At 45.0% G+C, this 17,882-nt stretch overlaps 2 protein-coding genes across 2 annotated transcripts; both read right to left on the bottom strand.

Moving 5' to 3' along the window:
• Positions 1-240: 240 nt before the first annotated feature.
• On the bottom strand, positions 241-2,155 carry LOC146644321 (zinc finger MYM-type protein 1-like). The gene is made up of 2 exons (XM_085396051.1): positions 2,081-2,155; positions 241-1,879 (listed from the first exon to the last, which is right to left on the bottom strand). The coding sequence occupies exons 1-2, from the start codon at positions 2,149-2,151 to the stop codon at positions 304-306; spliced, it is 1,647 nt and encodes a 548-aa protein (XP_085252177.1). The 5' UTR covers positions 2,152-2,155; the 3' UTR covers positions 241-303.
• A 5,232-nt stretch (positions 2,156-7,387) lies between these two features.
• On the bottom strand, positions 7,388-10,481 carry sox4a (SRY-box transcription factor 4a). The gene has a single exon (XM_085396078.1). The coding sequence runs from the start codon at positions 10,013-10,015 to the stop codon at positions 8,900-8,902; it is 1,116 nt and encodes a 371-aa protein (XP_085252204.1). The 5' UTR covers positions 10,016-10,481; the 3' UTR covers positions 7,388-8,899.
• Positions 10,482-17,882: the final 7,401 nt, after the last annotated feature.

The raw sequence follows: 17,882 nt of genomic DNA, 5'->3' as shown, positions 1-17,882 counted from the left end.
CCTGCCAGGGGTGTCACTAGGTTTTAAGGACAGGGGGGGCTTAGCCCCCAAGAGATGCACACGACATGAACGATCGTAGTGAATGAGCACAAAATTTCACAAACAGAAAACAAAGACTGAGAAATTGTTTTCCTACTTTTTTGGACAGATTAAACATCCTAGGCCACCAATAGATCTATTGTTTTATTTCAGTCTGCTTTATAATACAGTACAACAAAAAAACAGAGGAAATGTGTTTGCTGCATCAATAACAAGAAAAAAACTGAAAATAAAAAAGTACATTTTTCTGGCTGCAATCACCAGTTACTTGGTGGGTGGAAGCATCAAAGAATGACGTCTGTTTTTAAGAGTGGCAAATCGGTCAATCACTCTGTTGTGACTCAGATGCTGAAGCGTGTCTTTTTCAATAGACATGACTGCAAGACTGTGAAGTCTTTTCTGACCCATTGTTTGACGCAGCCAGGAGTGCAGCCGACGCAGTGCACTAAAGGACCGTTCGCACGAGCAGCTGCTGACAGGCACTGTTAGGGCAACTTGGATGGTTGCCTTCAGAGAGGGAAACATGTCTGAATCAAGGAGGTTGTACACAGACAACATATTTTTGGGTGGACATCCAGCCTCTGTTTTCCGGGTAAGAAAGTTTCTGGCCACCAGAACCTCCTCTTTTTTCAGGTCAAGTCTGTAGTGCTTTGCAAGTTCATTCAAGTGTGGTTCACTCAAGAAGTTCTCAGATTTAGGACTGCATGCCTGGACGCCTTTTAGCAGCCCTGCATCTACACTGCAAAATCTTTGATCAAGCTCGCCAACCATCCGATCCACACAAGGGAAAAGTAACTCTCTTTTCAATGTGTCTGAGTTGTTCAATTCAGTGCGTGAACCCACAGTTGCCTCCAGGACAAAATCCTCCATTTTCCTCTGTTTGTGCCTTGTCTTGGCACCTGGTTCAGGGATACTGTGGGTGTTACACAGGGCCTTGGTTTTCTCATACAGCTCTGTAGCAAATGCATCTGAGTGTTTGCCCTTAAGTGTGTCACACACAGCTTGTTTGCAGATAAAAGCTTCTGCCAGGTCTAAAGTCTCTTTCTGCAGGAATTTGTGGAGTCCTTCGGTTACAGACAGAATCGACTGAAACATCAGTAGTGCATAGACTGCTGAGAACTTGTAGAGCTTTGCTCTGAGACCAACAGCTATGGGGGATCCAATTGCAGATAGGCACTCCAAAATGGCAGGCAATGTCTCAAGAACTGCACTGATTGATCGCAACTGACATGCCCAGCGAGTGTTTGAAAGTTGCACAAGCTCAGTTTTTGTCAATCCAAGCTTTGCCTGAGTCTCCATGAACTTATGATGATTGACTAGGGAGGTGCTGAAGAAAGAATACACACACTCCAACAAGCTGAAAAGCTCCACAGCCTCTGGGACAGCCTTGCAAGTATTGCACAAAACCAGGTTGAGTTGATGAGCATAACAATGCACATAGATAGCCTCAGGATGGAGCCTTCTAAAATGTGCTTGTACACCTCCAGTGGAGCCACTCATAACGGCTGCACCATCATATGTTTGTGCTACACACTTAAGCTCTGCAAGACCATAGTTTTGGATCTGCTGCTGAATCTCATTTGCAATGGACTGGGCATCAAATGATTTTATCTCTGCAAGTGCAAGGAAACGCTCCTTCACTGCCCCCTCTGACACGTACCTGACACAAACAGCTAACTGCTCTGCCTTTTTATCCCTTGCCTCATCCACCATGATGGAATAGACTTTAGACTTTGTCATTTCAGATACAATGACACTAGTAACTTCCTGGGCACAACAGTCAATCATGTCATTCTGGGATGTTGGTGAGATATACTGTGCATTTGATGGGGGATTATGTTTTTGAAGAAAAGGATCAAACTCCTTCAAAAGCTCCATGCACGCAAGAAAATTCCCTCTGTTTGGGCTGTCTTCACCTTCACCATGACCACGAAAAGGGAGTCCCTGTCTCCCTAACATAGAGGTGACTGCAACAATTCGTCTGAGATACTCTCTTCTTTCGACTATCTCACTCACATTTGCAGTTGCTATCATCTGTGCAACGTTTCCCTGTTTGCTAGTTCCCTGGTAGCTTTTCCATGTAACAACACTGTCCTTATGTGTTTGTGCCATCTCATGCTTGCCAAAGATGACTAAAGCTTTCTTCCAGTTCTTGCAACCGTTACTGACCAAACTATCATGTTTGATGTTTTTGCCAAACACTCTACATGGGAAGCAGAAAGCTGCATTCTGGTTGACTGAATATTCTAACCAGTTGTGCTTTTCAAACCAGCTGTGGTTAAATGCTCGCTTCTGTGTACCAAAAGTATCATGTGGATAGCTCTTCAGTTTCACCTGTCTGGGCCCTGTGTCTTTGTCACCTAAATCAAACCCTGTAGTAGAATGAGTTGCTGCAGCTGCTTCATCATTTTCCCTCTCTTGGCCTGTTTGCTCTCCTCTCTCTGTAATAACTTGATCTTCCTCTGCCTCTCGATCTATTTGCTGCAGCTCCTCTGTCTCTCCTTGCTCTCTCTGACTTGAACTTGCCTGTTGACCTTTTTCTCCCTCAGCCACTCCTTCTGCCTCACCCTTCAAGATACATTAAAACATACTGAATTGTAATGTAAATTGCTAATATCATGACTTCTGCTCCCGCTCCACAGTAATTTGTTGCTCCCAAATATTTTGAAGTTACAAACATTATATTTTGAGCACGCATGTGACTAAAATGGTTGCAATTTAAAGCCCTGAAAAATATTACTAAATTACTTGAATTGAAGTAATATTAAAATAGAACCCTCAAAAATATGTGAGTCAGGCTAATTTGACTTATATACATATCTCTCTCTTTGCTCTCTCCACTTTCTAACCTTGACTCTCCTAAATAAAAGCTCAAGTTAAACAGGTCTTATATGTTGTACCGTGACTGAAATGTTTCATATTTCATATCCATATTGAGTCCCATAAAATTCTAATCAGACTGTCTCCATCACAAATGACTCCATCCTTTGACTCACCTCTCCAGCAGACGTCTCTCCCCTCTGCCTCTCTGTGCTCCTCTGCCCTGACTCCTACAGGTTAATGGGGATGGAGTGATTATTATTATTTCCACTGATGATAACCATACCTGAATGAGCTCAGCTGGATTTTTCAGAGCTAAAACGAGTGACAGAAATTAACATTATGCTAACAATTTAACTTAGTGCGCTAGCCAGGTTTTTATTTACAAAATGGGGAGCACCTGGTTCATTATTTACATGGGACTCTCTGCTGTTAGCTGGAGCTAACTAATTGTTACTACCAGCCAGTGATGAAGACTTACTTTCTTGAAAAACTTGCGTATATCCATGATTTCTTGCCGTTTGCCACATGCACGCTAGTGTTTCTGCAGGTGTATACGAGCGGAGTGTAAAGTAGCAGTGAAAACAAGGACTGGATTTTCAGTCATGTGGATGTCCCCTGTGAACAACTGGAAGGGATTGGATAACGAAGCACTGACGCTACCTTAACAATGTAAAGCGAAAGGGACCAACCGAGTTATGATCATATTTGTGTGAATAGCGACAGGTTTATATTATTATTTCTTTAAACTCATATTCCTGCATCTTTATATTGAATTTGTCTGCAAGTTCTGTAAAAAAAAAATCGAATAAGTTAAAAAAAAAAAAAAAAAAAAAAAACCCCACCAAATTATTTAGGGGGGCTTAAGAATATTTTAGGGAGGCTTCAGCACCCCTAAAATAGGCCTAACGACGCCACTGCTGCCTGCCATAACGGCGGTGTTTGTGTACTTCTTTGTCTATGCATGCCTCATGACTTAGTGTCCCGCCTTCAACTTCACCGGCAGCATGCGAAAAATCACTCCAATACTCCTGCAGTAAGTCTGCAGGGACCCTGAACACATCTGTGGTGTTCAAAGGCGCGTTTGTATGAATTAAATGGTATTTTTATCTGCTGTGCTTTCTGTGTGATATTATATATGATATAATATTCCCATAGGGAAACACGGTGTATGAGCTCAGCAGTTAGCAGTGATCTCCTCTCACTTTATGCTTTATTTATCTTATGTGGCATCACCGCAATAATCCTGGACACTTTGATGTAATACTTTTGTAGTAATGCTCCAGGTTATTCCTGCTCTGTCATAGAGGAAATACACACTGTAGCCCAGGGACAGTCTGTAGTATGACACAGTTATTCGAGGCTTGTAAATCGCTTAACATAACACTATAAAAATGTTAAAAGTCAAACATAAAAATGACACAGATAAAACACGATACACATTATTATAAATCTGTTAATATATCAATATGTCAGTCTTAAAAAATCCATTCCAATTAAAAACCAAGTCACACAAAAATAAAGTCTTACTAATACTGGAATCTTGCAGCAGTATAATTTTCTTCCTGTGCTCTGTTTGAGACAGTTTGCATGAATTGTGCGAATGATTCCTTTGTTGTTATCTTGCACTAACACTTTGTTCAGCCGGACACAAAAGACAATAAAATAAAATCAGTTTATTCACTGTCTGAAACAAGCTTTTGATTTATTTGCTTTGGAGTACCTTATAAACTTGCATTCCTTCTAACAGCCAGCAGGGGGGCGAGAAAAAAATTAGCTGTAGATGTCGACATGGAAGACACTCCTCGGCTCTCTTGAGTAAACAATTATCTGGTGGATTTATTATCTCAAGTGATGTTCACTTTCTTACTTTCCATAAGGAGGACAAAGCAGGTCAGGCTGTGGGACTTGCTCTTTGTTAGTTTAAATGTTGTTACTGAATAAGTGGGCAGTGTCACTTGGTTTCACAGCTACATCTGTCCCATGAGTGTCGCTGCCCAGTTTCAGAAAACAAAGATGGGGACAGTGAGGATGCTCACAACGGGGGAGTTAAAGAATGACTTTAACTAACGCTATGGTAGTTATGCCATCTTTTAAATACAGTCTATGCTTAATACACTTTTAGATCAAGCTGGGTAAGGCTTTACAAAAGTGTCACAAGAGAAATGAGAGGGACTGGTCAGGTAAGAAAGTTTAGTGGACAAACTTCTCTTTGCTGGTACATTTCAAAGGAAACATGGCAAGAAGGCCCTAACTAGACACCAATATTGTCTACTTTTAAAAGCAGAAAACATTCAGAGTGATGGATTTAGCCATTTATTTTCTAAGCTTATATGTTCTACTGTGTGTGTGTAAAAGCTGAATCTGAAACTTTACAGCTATTTGTCAAAGAATTGCAGAAGAGTAAAATATTTAGCCTTGAACTGGGCTGCACTTCCAATCTCATCAACCGCTCAGAGGGATTTAATTACAAACCACATTCACCCATTCACACATTCACATTCATGCTCAGCTTTTCATACACCCAGCAGTTTCTCAATCGCAATATAAAGCAGGAGAAAATGGAAAAATTCAGGTAGTTGTTCTCACGTAGTGACATTTGGCTCCCCGGATTCTTTCCTGTTGAAAGATTGAGCACTGAGGCAAAAACATGAAACAATTTCATTTCATATCGTGCTTCAATCATGTGATGATTTTATAAAAGAAAAAAATAAGAACTCATTAATAAAGGGTTAAAAATGTGTACCTTTGTTCAGATGGCTGGTATTTTATTGTTGGCCTGTATTTGAAGCAGTCACGGTCACTTGATCTTGATGGTGTCTGACACACTCAGGTTAACAGAGGAGACAAACAAACTAGTCCGCACTGACCCTCAGTATGTGTCTTTTTCATCCCCACACTCTGAGGACCAGACTGAACTTTTTTTCCTCTTTCTGAAACAGAGTGAACACCTCAGACAACACCTCACACACCATTTCCACAGTAATGTCAAGCTTATTGCAGACATCCCGGGAGCCGGTGTCTCATCTTTGGGATGGTGCGCTGCCTGTAATGGCCATGCCTTATCTCCCTCTCAGTACCCAGGCTGAGATGTCAGAGGAAAGCCGGAGACGACCATGCTCCCCTGACAGAGGAGGGGAGATGGAAATAATTACCAATGTCTCTTGTGGAAAAGGGCGTAAATTGATACACACTAAATGCTGAACCTTAGGGGTCTCTCTTGCTCTCTCTCCATGTGTGGCTCTCTCTCTCTCTCTCATCAGATGTAGGAGACAAATGAATGCATCCAGAAGGAATTAATTGGATTTGGGAGCAGTCTCCTGCACAATCCACCAGGACAGACAAACATCCCCCTTCTCTACCCTCTCCTTCCCTCCCCCCCTTTGGCACACACACACAGACACATGCCTCCTTTATTCCAGTCATGCCTTGCAGAAATGTCTGCCACCCCCCTTTATCCCCCTCCCACCACCCCACTCTGATGGATCAGTCTGTGTCCCCTTATCCATCTCACACACACACACACACACGGGCGAGTGCCGTACTGCTCCCCAGTGGATTGCAACCTCTCTCTTGGATACAGTGTTTCCATGGCAGCCACGTTTTTTGCACGTGCAGAATGAGATGGAGTAAGCGAGAGAGGAGGAGACCACTCCTATCGATTCACTGGGTGCCTATTGATTCACTGTCTGCAGCTGCACACTTACCTACGGCAAACACCCCCGTGAGCTGCACACATGTTCACGCACGCTCATGCTCAGACAGGATGTAAACACCAGATTGGAGATTTTGGAGAGCCTGCTGTCAGCTAACCACACGGCGGTGCTTATGTTTGTCCTCTAGGAAGGTACGAACTATGTAAAATCTAGTAAACTTGTATATACACAGACGAGAAACATTTTCAGTTCCAGCTGATTTTATTTCCTTCTTGGAAGAAAATAAAAATAATAAAAAACAACAATCTGTACAGAGGTCTGAGAGGCAGTGATTGACCCAAACATTGGCTGGTTTTTGAGCATAAAACATCAGATATTGGCATGATTGGACAAAACATGATCATACACAGCATATTGCACAAATGAAAGAAAAAAAAAGGACGCTAGAAAAAAAAATCTTTAAAAGAAAATTAAGAAAAGAAAAAAGAAAGGAAAGAAACTCCTGGACCACAATCATCTTCAACATGTCCAAAGATGGCTGTCCTAGTGCCTGTCAATCATCATCATCATACATAAAAAAAAACACACACAATCTTTGCTTATAGTACAGTCAGTTTACATAAATATTTCGTTATTATTCTTTAAAAATCTTAAACACAACAGCTATAGCTACATATACCTGAATCTGAAATACAAATGCTATTTGCCATGCCATAATATAGGAAAACAATTAGCCTGCTATACTTAGCCAACAGGTACAGAAAGGTTAAATACTATTTTTTTTTCAATGCAATTTGCGCAATAACAGATGAAGCACTTCATACATCTCCCCTCCCTCCAAAAAAGTCTAGGCAAAAAGTGGAATGAGTGTGAAATTCCATCCAGTGGTTCAAATAAAACTTATCTCCATAATTTAAAAAAAAAAAAAAAAAAAAAAAAGCACACAGAGGTATTAGCTCTATCCAAACAGTGACTCTCTGGGATCTTTCGTGCCTAAACTTTCTTTTAGGTCTGTGTTGTACTGGAAACACAGTCACCACTCAGGCTGGGAGCCTCAGTGGCGCTTTGTTTACTTCGCTGGTGAAGCTGGAGTCACTGTGCCATTAAGAAGCATGTGGGTAAATACTGTAAACACTGTGAGGTCAGATTGTGCCAAACAAACCCCCCACCCCTCCCTCTCTCTGCACAACTAAAACACCAATGTAGATCCAAACAACAATGTTGTAGGCTACCCACTCGCCGGAAGAAGAAAAAAAAAAACGTCCCCCTCCTTTTTTTCTCTATAGATTTTGTACAAAAATACAAGTAGAAAATCATGACACACTCAAATCTCCATAAAAGTGAGAGAAGTCGGACATTTTTTTGTTGTTTTGTTTTAAATAAGATACACTTCTAGCCCTTCCGCGCTGGATACAGACAGGTGTTATGTGCACAAACACAAACGAGACCTGTACGAGAACAATACTTCTATGTATAAAAAAGTTTGGCCGGTATAAATACATCGATATAAAAAAAAACGTCATCTGACACAGAGAAACTACAAAGTTGAAGCACTAGGCAGAAAGAATGCGTGTCAGGGGGAGAGGAAAAAGCATTGGTCCTGAATTGTGCACTGAGTGTTTTAAAAAGTGTTCAGAAAAGGGGCTTCTGAAGTTTGGAGTCAGTCTATGTTTAAAGTCCTGCCGTTGAAAGAGAAGCTGGTGATCGTGAATTGAGTCCTATGGTCACACAAATTGCGTAATTACGCAGCAATGAACTTTTTTTCTTCCTTTTTACGCATTTAAAACAACAACAAAATCCTCCTCAACGTGGAGGGCATGCTTGCTGATATTAAAAACATTTCTAGTTCGGAAAAAAAAACTACACCTGAATAGCAACTCGATGGTCAATGTGAATTGGCTATCTTTAAACAAACAAATAAAAAACCCCAACACGACGAGCTCTCCAGTAAGTGTCCCGACCTCAAAAATAACATTAATGTTCAAATGTTCAGTCTCAGTCTTCATCCTGTGCGGATTGGGTTGAACAGTCGAGCTCGAGTCTGTATCACTGGTCTCTGCTTACATTCACTCCTCCTCTGAGTCCAAATGCAAACTAAGCACCCCACCCCCCCCTCCTCCCCACAGGTCTGCGCGTTCCCGTCAAGCGCACGGAGCGCAGTTCCAACAAGTCTGTGAGCAGCGCGTGCCTGGGCTTCAACGCGCACACAGGCCTACCCTTTTCTTTCCAGTTTTCACTCTCCCTCATTTAGTGAAAGAACAGCGGGAATCTTCTGGTGTGGACGCACACGCCTGTCTGAGGTGTCGGGTGGGGTGGGTTTGAACAGTTCAAAACGTTGCTGGGCGGGTGGTGGTGGGGCGGGCGTCGCGCTTCTCTCCCACCTTTCAGTAGGTGAACACCAGATTGGAGATGGTCGACTCCAGCCAGTCTCCTGAGATCATCTCGCTGACCTCTGGGGTGCAGTAGTCGGAGAAGTCGAAGTGGGAGCCCGCCCCGCACTCCCCGAAGCTCCAGTCCAAGTCCCGGTCCAGCTCCGCGTCGGAGAAGCCCATGCCGCCCAGAGACATGCTCTCAAAGCCGGGGCTCGGGTTCAGGTCGAGCCGCTCGTCTTCGAACTCTTCATCCGATGACGAGGACGAGACGGAGGAGGAGGAGTGAGAGGCCGACGGTGTTGGAGAAGAAGGGCGGGTGTACCTGAGGCGCGCGGTGTGCGAGGTCTCGCTGGCCGCCGGGCTCTGCTCTTCGTACAGGCTGAGCGGGTCGCTGGACTCCGCCGAGCTGCTCAAGGCGGGACTGGCCGGGACTCCCACGGACGGAGGCCCGCTCTCCAGGCTGCCAGCCCCTCCGAACATGTGCGCGCGCCGAGCCTCTCCGCTGCGCTTCTCCGGGATCTGCCTGGCCCCGGACACTGACCTGGATTTGAAGAGCGACTGGTGGTCACCGGGAGAGGCGTAGTCCTGCGCCGCCGCGCTCCTCACGCCCCCCTGCTTGTGCGTCCTGCTCACTCCTTTGGACGCGGGGCTTCTCTTGACCCCGGACTTGGCGCCGCGCTCCCCGCTCTTCTCCCCGCGGTCCGCCTGCTTACTCGCCCCGCTCCCTGACTTCACTTTCTTCCTGGGCCGGTACTTGTAGTCTGGATAGTCGGCCATGTGTTTGAGCCTGAGCCGCTCCGCCTCACGGATGAACGGGATCTTGTCCGTGTCTTTCAGCAGCTTCCAGCGTTTCCCGAGCCGCTTGGAGATCTCCGCGTTGTGCATGTCCGGCGACTGCTCCATGATCTTCCTCCTTTCGATCTGGGACCACACCATGAACGCATTCATGGGTCTCTTGATGTGTCCCGTCGGAGTTTTGCACCACGCCAAGTCGCTCCGCTCCCGGGAGGAGGGGGACCCCGGGGTAGGAGACGCATCCATCTCCAGGTCCATCTCTCCCGTGTCCGTGGAGTCCCCGCCGGGGGAATGAGCGTGGGCGCTCTCTGTCTGGCTTATGTGCTGCACCATCTCTCTCCAAAGTGTCTGAAAACACCGCTCAGTGCTTTCACAAAGTTTTTCAAAACCGTATTCCTCACTTCTTGTTGGAGTCGGAGCACTGCTGTGAGCAGGTCTCTAAACAAAAAAAGTCCATCCAAGTCTGTCTCTCTCTTTTCAGTTCAGCACGCTTTGGAGACGCTCGGGTTTCTTAACTTTTCTTCTTCTGCGCTTCTCAGCGACAGTTTTTTTTTTAACTAATAATCCGGAAACTAATTTTCAACTGCCTGTGCGGCTGAACACTCGCAGAGCAAGGCTGAAAGCGCGCCGCTGTGGGCCGCAGCAGTGCGAGTCCCTTACGTGAACCTGGCTGTGAGCAGCGCAGCTCTTCCGTGCGGCTGAGAGACCATGTGGCTGAATGGAGCTGCTGCGCTTTCTCATAGTCTCCCTGTTTCCCTGCGAGCTCCCTGATATTACTGTAAACACAACAACGAGAACCTCGCCCTTTTATAGCTTTATCGCGAGACGTGAGCGCCAATCAGCGCCTGTCGCCATCCCGATTTTTGAGTCGGACCACTCCCACCTCCTCTTGCCATTGGCTGAATAAAAAAGAAAAAAAAACTGGTAATAATAATAATAATAATAATGTGCAATGAGGATCCGTGTGCCTGACCTCATTCCTGTCAGACTCCACTGAAGGAAGGCAAACTTGTGGTGTGTGTGTGTCCATATATATATATATATATATATATATATATATATATATATATATATATATATATATATATATATATATATATATATATATATATATATATATGTATGTGTGTGTGTGTCCATATATAAATATATATATATATATATATATATATATATATATATGTATGTGTGTGTGTGTGTGTGTGTGTGTGTGTGTGTGTGTGTGTGTGTGTGTATCCGTTTCCTGGCTGTGAGGGATATACTTAGATCCAAATTAGCTTCATGTGGTTGGGTAGTGACTAAATATAGATCCTGTGTAATGTGTCTGAGTGTTTTTCGGTTGGAGGGGTAAAGCAAGGAAATGCTGAGAAAACACCCACCCAAAAAACAATCTCGCCCCAAACCTGCTATTTGCGACTCCTTACAACACGCCATGACATCACAGCCGGCAGATTTAAAAAGAGACTCAGGTAAGATGACGGCAGCTTTTATTTACTCCGTGCATCCTGGCGGTGCGAGGGGGGGGGGGGGGCTGCGGTGAACCATGAAGCCAACAACAACCTGTACTTACAATTATTAAAGTGAGAAACAAGAGTCCCCACTAAACACCCAGCAGCTCCGCACACTCCACAGTGCAGAGATTCCTCCTCTTCCTCCACCACCTCCTCCTCAGACCCATTATGTTAACATGTCAGTGTCATGTAAATATCACATTACAGCTTGTGTCGCTAGATGTCAGGCTAGAGCCAAAAGGAGCCACGCTGTATGGTGTGTGTGTGTATGTATGTGGTTGTGTGTTGCCGTGTATGGCAGGATGTATCTCCATGCTGTAATCGCCCGCTTTGAGCTGCCATCATTAAATCATGCAGGTGATGTCATCGGCTGGTTGGCAAAGGCCTCCTTTCTTTTCTTTTCTTTTTTTTTGCTGTTGCAGCTGACTGGCGTGAGCGCCGTCCAACGAGTAAAGCAGGGGTGACGTCTGACCTTTAGTCGCTGATCGATAACTAGAACTGATGTTTAACTTCTATTTATTTCTGTCTGATCTGATCTTCAAATCTCTGACATAACATCTGCGTTGTGCTTAATTCACAAGGAGAAGCTCAAAAGAAGTCACACACTCTTTAAAAATGCACACAAACAGCTCACCCCCACCACACACACACACCCTCTGTGCTTACATAAATCAAACACATAAATAATAATGAGCTCCTTCATCAGTCTATATCTTTAGCCGTCCCAATTACAAGCATGCACCTGCCACTGGATTAGTCTGTTATCTCTATCTCTTTTTCCCGGGCTACACACACACACACACACACACACACACACACACACACACACACACACACACACAGCGGCACGTGTGCACATGGGTTTGTTTAAACAGGTGGAGCAGGTCTACCTGTAATCTTATCTGATGTGTGAGAAGCAACTGTCAGGTAGCTTTCCACCGTGTTGCCGGCAGATGCACCGCAGTGATCCCTGCCAGGTCTTTATCACGCCACCCTGCCCCACAGCCCAGTCATCTTTGGAGCTGCCGGAGTCGTGTGTTTACCCCAAACACACCGGCGCTCAGTCCCACCTCTGCTGACACCTAAAAAAAGGAGGGTGTTGTTATGAGAGAGTGCTGCAGGAGGGTGTAGAGCTGGAGTTACACCGGTGTGGGTTTTTGGAGGATGTTGACCTGGGGGGGGGGGGGGGGGGGGGGGGTCAGGGCTTTTTTTGTGCATTAAAGGAAGGGAAATAAATAGTTTTGTGCATTTCCATTTTGCCATCCTTGGAAAACTCATGAATGTGTCCCTGAAATGATCTCAGGGTGTACAGCTGCTGGAAAAACAAATGTGAGAGACAAAGTGCTTAATATGCATGTTTTTGTTGTTGTTGTTTTTAAAGGTAGAACATAAACAATAACCCAGTATGTTAGAAGAACCCTGGAGTAAACTGTAGGTTTAATGAGTGTGCATCACATGACTTCGCTGGGAGTTTATTGTTGCTGAGACCTTCATGACCCAGCAGGAGAGGGTGGTGGGGGGCACACAGTCATCACAGTGTGTCGTAAAAAGGGGGCGGGGCTTAAGAAGCTGAAAGGCAGCTGGGACGAGGAGAGCGCCTCGATCCGTGGCTCGTCCATGTCATGTCCAACGTGTCATGGGGGGGGTGCCATGAGCATTGGCACGTGTGCGCGCGTGTGTGTGTGTAAAGGATACATTAAGCTTTAAGAGTCACAGTATAAGTGCACGCCATTGGCCGCGCGGAAGGGAAAGCATGTGAGGGTGTTTATCTCTAGCAGAGCTACTCATTACCATGCACTTGCCTTTTTCAACCGCCTCTCAATGACCCACCACTTTGACCTGCCTGCTCGTCATCCGGGGTCAAACACAATGAGGCCTTTGTGTGTGTGTATGTGTGTGTGTGTACGCAAGCAGGCATGCGTGCGTGTATGTGTGTCCTGCTCTAACTGAATTGGAGCTTTTCCAGGGATTGAATGTTTGAGAACCAGTGGGAAGTCCCCTCCACCCTGCAGTTAAACAGAAAAACTGAAGAGTAAGCACAGATTTGCATACACTCTCTCTCTCTCTCTCTGACTCATCCACAGTTGGTTTGTCTCCTCTGTGTTTTGTGTGGATGTGGCAGACAGTGCAGGTGGCCATCTCACCATATCACCCACCTACTGAAGTAAGCCCTTACACAACAGCACCAACAAAGTCAGTTGTTTTTAAGTTACCGTGGAACATACAGTGCCTACTTATTCCACTTGCCCCTCTGCATTTCATCTTCAACTCTGATAAGCAGCATTGACGGCAGCTTGTTTTCTCTCCCGCCTTTGTCCAACATATTCTCACATGTTCAAACAGGCTAAAGATCAGGGACCGCCTCACAGGTCTGTTTGATGAGTTTGGGGCCTTAATTCATAGCACTGCTGCGTGATGTTCTGTTACACATTGCAGGCGTTTACGATGTTTTGTATACAAAATAGCTATTTTTGTCCATCTACTTCCTTCTTTATGGGGGAAAAAAACTCTTTGTTTTGTGCTTCTTTGAAGCCTCTGTCCTTTTTTGCCGTTACATTTAAGAACCGTAGAGTTGCATCCTTGGTCGGGGCAATATGAGCGAGCCAGAGAGCGGCAATGCAAAGCAGGAGGCGAGACAGTGAAATGAAAATCTGTTGTTCACTCTCTGCCCTCTCCACTATAATCCGAAGGATTCGGACGAGTTTAGGTGGAGAGAAGGTAACGGGCATCAGACGAAGGGAAACACCCGAGGTGTGGTCAGGCCGGCGACGCCACGCCCCAGGAATTCCAAACGTCCTTCGCTCCGGGTAGCAAGAAGGCGGGCGAGACGGTTCGCTGTGTCACGCCGATACAGACACACGAACACAGATGCGTAAACACACAACAACAAACTCACCGACGTGCCGCTGCAGGAACCAGATGTGCTTCAGAGTCAAATCGAGAGCACAGACTCAGACACTATACAACACTGCCACTCTCACAGCTGCACTCAGACACTCTGATACAACGAGATTTTTTTTAAGGGGGGGGGGGGCATTGTCTAAAAGCCAGAGGAGTGGGAAGGAGCAGAGAATGAGAGCGGAGATTGAGGAAGAAGTGGGGGGACAAAGGGAAAGGTGAGCAGAATCAGGAGACGGTGAAGTCAGTGGCGGATTTTTTCGCTCTCTTGCAAAAGTCGTCATCGTCGTCCTTGCACTCGTTGGCTTTCATTTATTTAAAAACAAAAGGGGCACGCGATGGTCGAAGGATGCTCTCAGTATTCAGTATTTTAGGGAAAGGACATCAGTCGGAGTGGATCCGTAAGGAGCCGCAAAGGAATGGATATACTGGAAAAGAAGAAAGAAAGAACACCGCTGTTGCTTTCAAATGGGTTTTTTTTCTTTGGTTTTGGTTTTTGTCGTACGAGGCGCATCAGTTTGGAGTTTGCTGGGTCGCTGTGGTGTTTGGAGAGACTTCGACGGCTGCATACGTCAAAGAATTGGGTCTAGGAAAAAGACATAAAGCATCACGATGAAGTTACAGAAAGAGACAGTGTGTGTGTGTGTTGTAGGAAAAGGGGATGTGAAGGTAGCACTGCATGAAAATGACCCCCCTACCCCTCTTGCAAGTGCGTCGATGAGAAGAGAGACAACGATTACTATCTCTTGCATTTTCGCCCTTGCTGTTGTGCGCGTGCATCTACGACCCACATGCAAACATGCACCGCCTTAGCTTTCCAAAGTACACAGACACCCCGCGTCACCCTGCTCTCCCTCCCTCCTCCTCCTCTTCCCTCCTCCTCCTCCTCCTCCAGGCGAGTCAGGTCAGGCGAGCTGGTCCTGTCCTAACACAGCCCAGGGAACGGCGTCCATCCTCAGCTCGGGCACAGAGGCAGCCCTCCGCTGCGAGGGTCGTCGAGGACCAAGCGTGGAGCTCTGAGGCTCTCCAGCAGCTCCAGACAGGCTCCAGACGCACTGACCTACATCAGCCTCAGTCAGACTGGGAAAGAGAGGGAGAGTGAGAGCGAGCAGGAGAGAGGGATGCTGTGGGAGGTTAGGGAGGGGAGGGGGGGTGCAGACAGAGAGAGAGAGAGAGAATCGTCAAGAATGATTGAGAGACGAATAAGCAAGCAAATGGTTGCAGAATAGCAACGTTTATCAAAAACAGTGCGAGACGGTGGCACGATGCGAGGAGGAGGGGGAGGAGAGAGAGAGAAGGAAAAAAAACTTGTGGATCCGATCGAACTCTCAGCCCTCGCTTCACACTAAGAACGTTTTAAAAATCCTCTCCTTTTTTTTTTCATTCTCACCTTTTGCTAATCTGTATCCTCACCTCACTTTTAGCCTTTTTTTGCCTCTCATATCTCCCCATGTAGCCTCCCTCTCTCTTACTGTCAGTTTAGCTTGATTCCCATCATATACTATCCGGAACGTCTCTCACTGTGGGAGGATTAGTCCGTCTCTGGCTGCCTGCTTATCTGTCTGCTTTGCCTCTCAGCTGCAGAGAGTAGAGGAGGTGGAGGAGGAGAAGAGGAGGGGGGGGTGTGTGTGTGTGTGTGTGTGTGTGTGTGTGTGTGTGTGTGTGTGTGTGTGTGTGTGTGTGTGTGGAGGAGAGGTTTTGGCATCTCTCGCTCGGTTGTTGAGGCTATATCAGCTTCACTCAGCTCACTGCTAGTTTTAATTTTTCTTTTTTTTCTTCTTTTTTTCGTCGGAGGACAAGCTTGTTGTGTTCACTCTTCAAACAGGTGTAGATGTGTGTGTGTGTTTTTGTGTGTGTGTGTGTGCAGTGAGGTGCATTTTCTTCCATGGGTGGACCGACTGCATCCATTCTTGCACTGACTGTCCTGACTTGCTGTGTGTAATAATTGCTCCCCAGAGCAAGAATCGACAACTTGGATCAATACCAATAGTGAAGCAAATATATCTGGCTAACGTTAGCAGCCGGTCTCTAAAGCCACATACCTCAGTCACACTAACAATGTCTTTATCCTGGGGAGAACATCCTTAGGCCCCGGGGAGTTACAGAAGAAAAAAAACGATGTATCAAATTGTACAGTGAAATCCGGCTGGCTCTGTGTTTTTCTGTTTAGGTCAGCACCTTGAAAATGGAAGCTGGACCAGGCATTTGAAGGGTTAGTTTAGTTTTCTTCTGTAAAGCTTTTGTGATTTATTGTGGTCTGTCAGTCGGCAAACGTAATCTATTAAGGACTAACCTCGGTGTCGTGGCTGTGGACATATCAGAAAGACTGGTTCGCTCAGATTGAAGAGATCAGAGGCAATCAAACAAAACACTGGAGGAAAAAAATCCACCGTATACCTTTAAGGTCTCACTAAAATGGGATTGTTCACATAAATGACCCAAACTGGTTAGCTAAACAGCTGTATTTCCTGCTGTAATGTGAACTAAAATGCAATTTTTCTGCTAAACAGAAATGTAACCTTCACTTTCTAAAACTTGACATAGCCAAACAAGCTAGTTCCCCCTGCTTCGACTTGTAATGCTAGGCTACGCTAACTGCTCCCGGCAATGTTATAGTACCCAGACACAAGCTTGCTATCGATGTCCTCATCTGACTCTCACCATGAAAACAAATAAGCATGCTCCCCATATTAATCTGCTTCTTTCAAGTTGTACTGTCTGATGTTGTTAGGCTTCAGTCACACTAACATTTGAAATTAAGAGTGAAATTTTAGATTAAAAATTGAATCCTTCTACTTCAGTTGTCACATTCAGTGGATCTGATAGCATGCACGCCAAATGTCTGCAGGCTTTGCTTTTGGAGTTTGACTTTGGTGTAATTCACCCCAATGAAGGAAAGGAGAGAATCCCGGAGCACAAAGAGATAGCCTGTTAGCTCTGACGCATTAGCCAGTTGTTCATTTGTGCATTTAGGTCATGGTACAAATAAATAAAAAGTTCACCCTCTATCGAGTTTTTACATCATAAAAATGATTGAGTCTTTAAAAGGTCTTAAAATAGTGTAAATACGACACATTGCACTGTGTCATTATTTACACACCCCACGGTGTACACCCGACAATTCAGTGGCTTGTAAAACCACCTTTACCGACAATAACTTAAACTAATTGTTTTCTGTGTAACCTTAGCAATCTTTAAATATAGTAGAGGGACTTTGGCCCGCTCTTCTTTACACCATTGCTTCTGTTCATTGAGGTTTGCAGCCTTTCATTCATGCACAGCTCTCTTAAAGTCCCCACAGCATTTGAAAAATTAGAAAATTGGTAAGTGTCTTGAATGTTTTCCTTAGTGAATAATTCCCAACGCGATCCCAGTCATTATTCCCAAAACCATTATGAACCTTATGAAGTCTTAAACATATTCAGAATAGTACAAACTTTTCTTTTCTTAGAAAAACATTTAAGCACTTTAAAAAAAAGCTAGCTGCCTTTGCCGATACAGTTTAAAACACTAGAGCTAACGTTCCAATGATATGCTGATACCAAAGCTGTATCTGGGGTATTCGAGATTTATTACGGTCCAGTTGGCAATATTTCATTTTAAAAATTAACGACCTGCTTGAACCCCTAAATGGCAGCATGTAACCTCGGTCCTTTCAAAAATAAACAATGGTGAAGTTTCTCACCATGTGGCTTAAAAGATTTACACAAAATGTAAACCATCCACTTAAATCACAAAAACCAAGAGCAGCTTTAAAAACAACACCGGTCCATACTGAGACACGTGTGTAT

This window comes from Rhamphochromis longiceps, linkage group LG22 (assembly GCF_057381845.1).
Source record: "Rhamphochromis longiceps isolate RC_006_pf linkage group LG22, R_longiceps_female_GT1.1, whole genome shotgun sequence".
Taxonomy (NCBI): Eukaryota; Metazoa; Chordata; class Actinopteri; order Cichliformes; family Cichlidae; genus Rhamphochromis; species Rhamphochromis longiceps.
Note: the sequence above shows the minus strand (reverse complement) of the source record. Positions and strands in the feature narration are given on the sequence as shown.

Coding starts and splice junctions, on each gene's coding strand:
- LOC146644321 (XM_085396051.1), bottom strand. CDS start 2,151: ATGGCACAAACACATAAGGACAGTGTTGTTACATGGAAAAGCTACCAG. Junction 1,880..2,080: donor ACTAGCAAACAGGGAAACGT/TGCACAGATGAT, acceptor TTTTCTTCAAAA/ACATAATCCCCCATCAAATG.
- sox4a (XM_085396078.1), bottom strand. CDS start 10,015: ATGGTGCAGCACATAAGCCAGACAGAGAGCGCCCACGCTCATTCCCCC.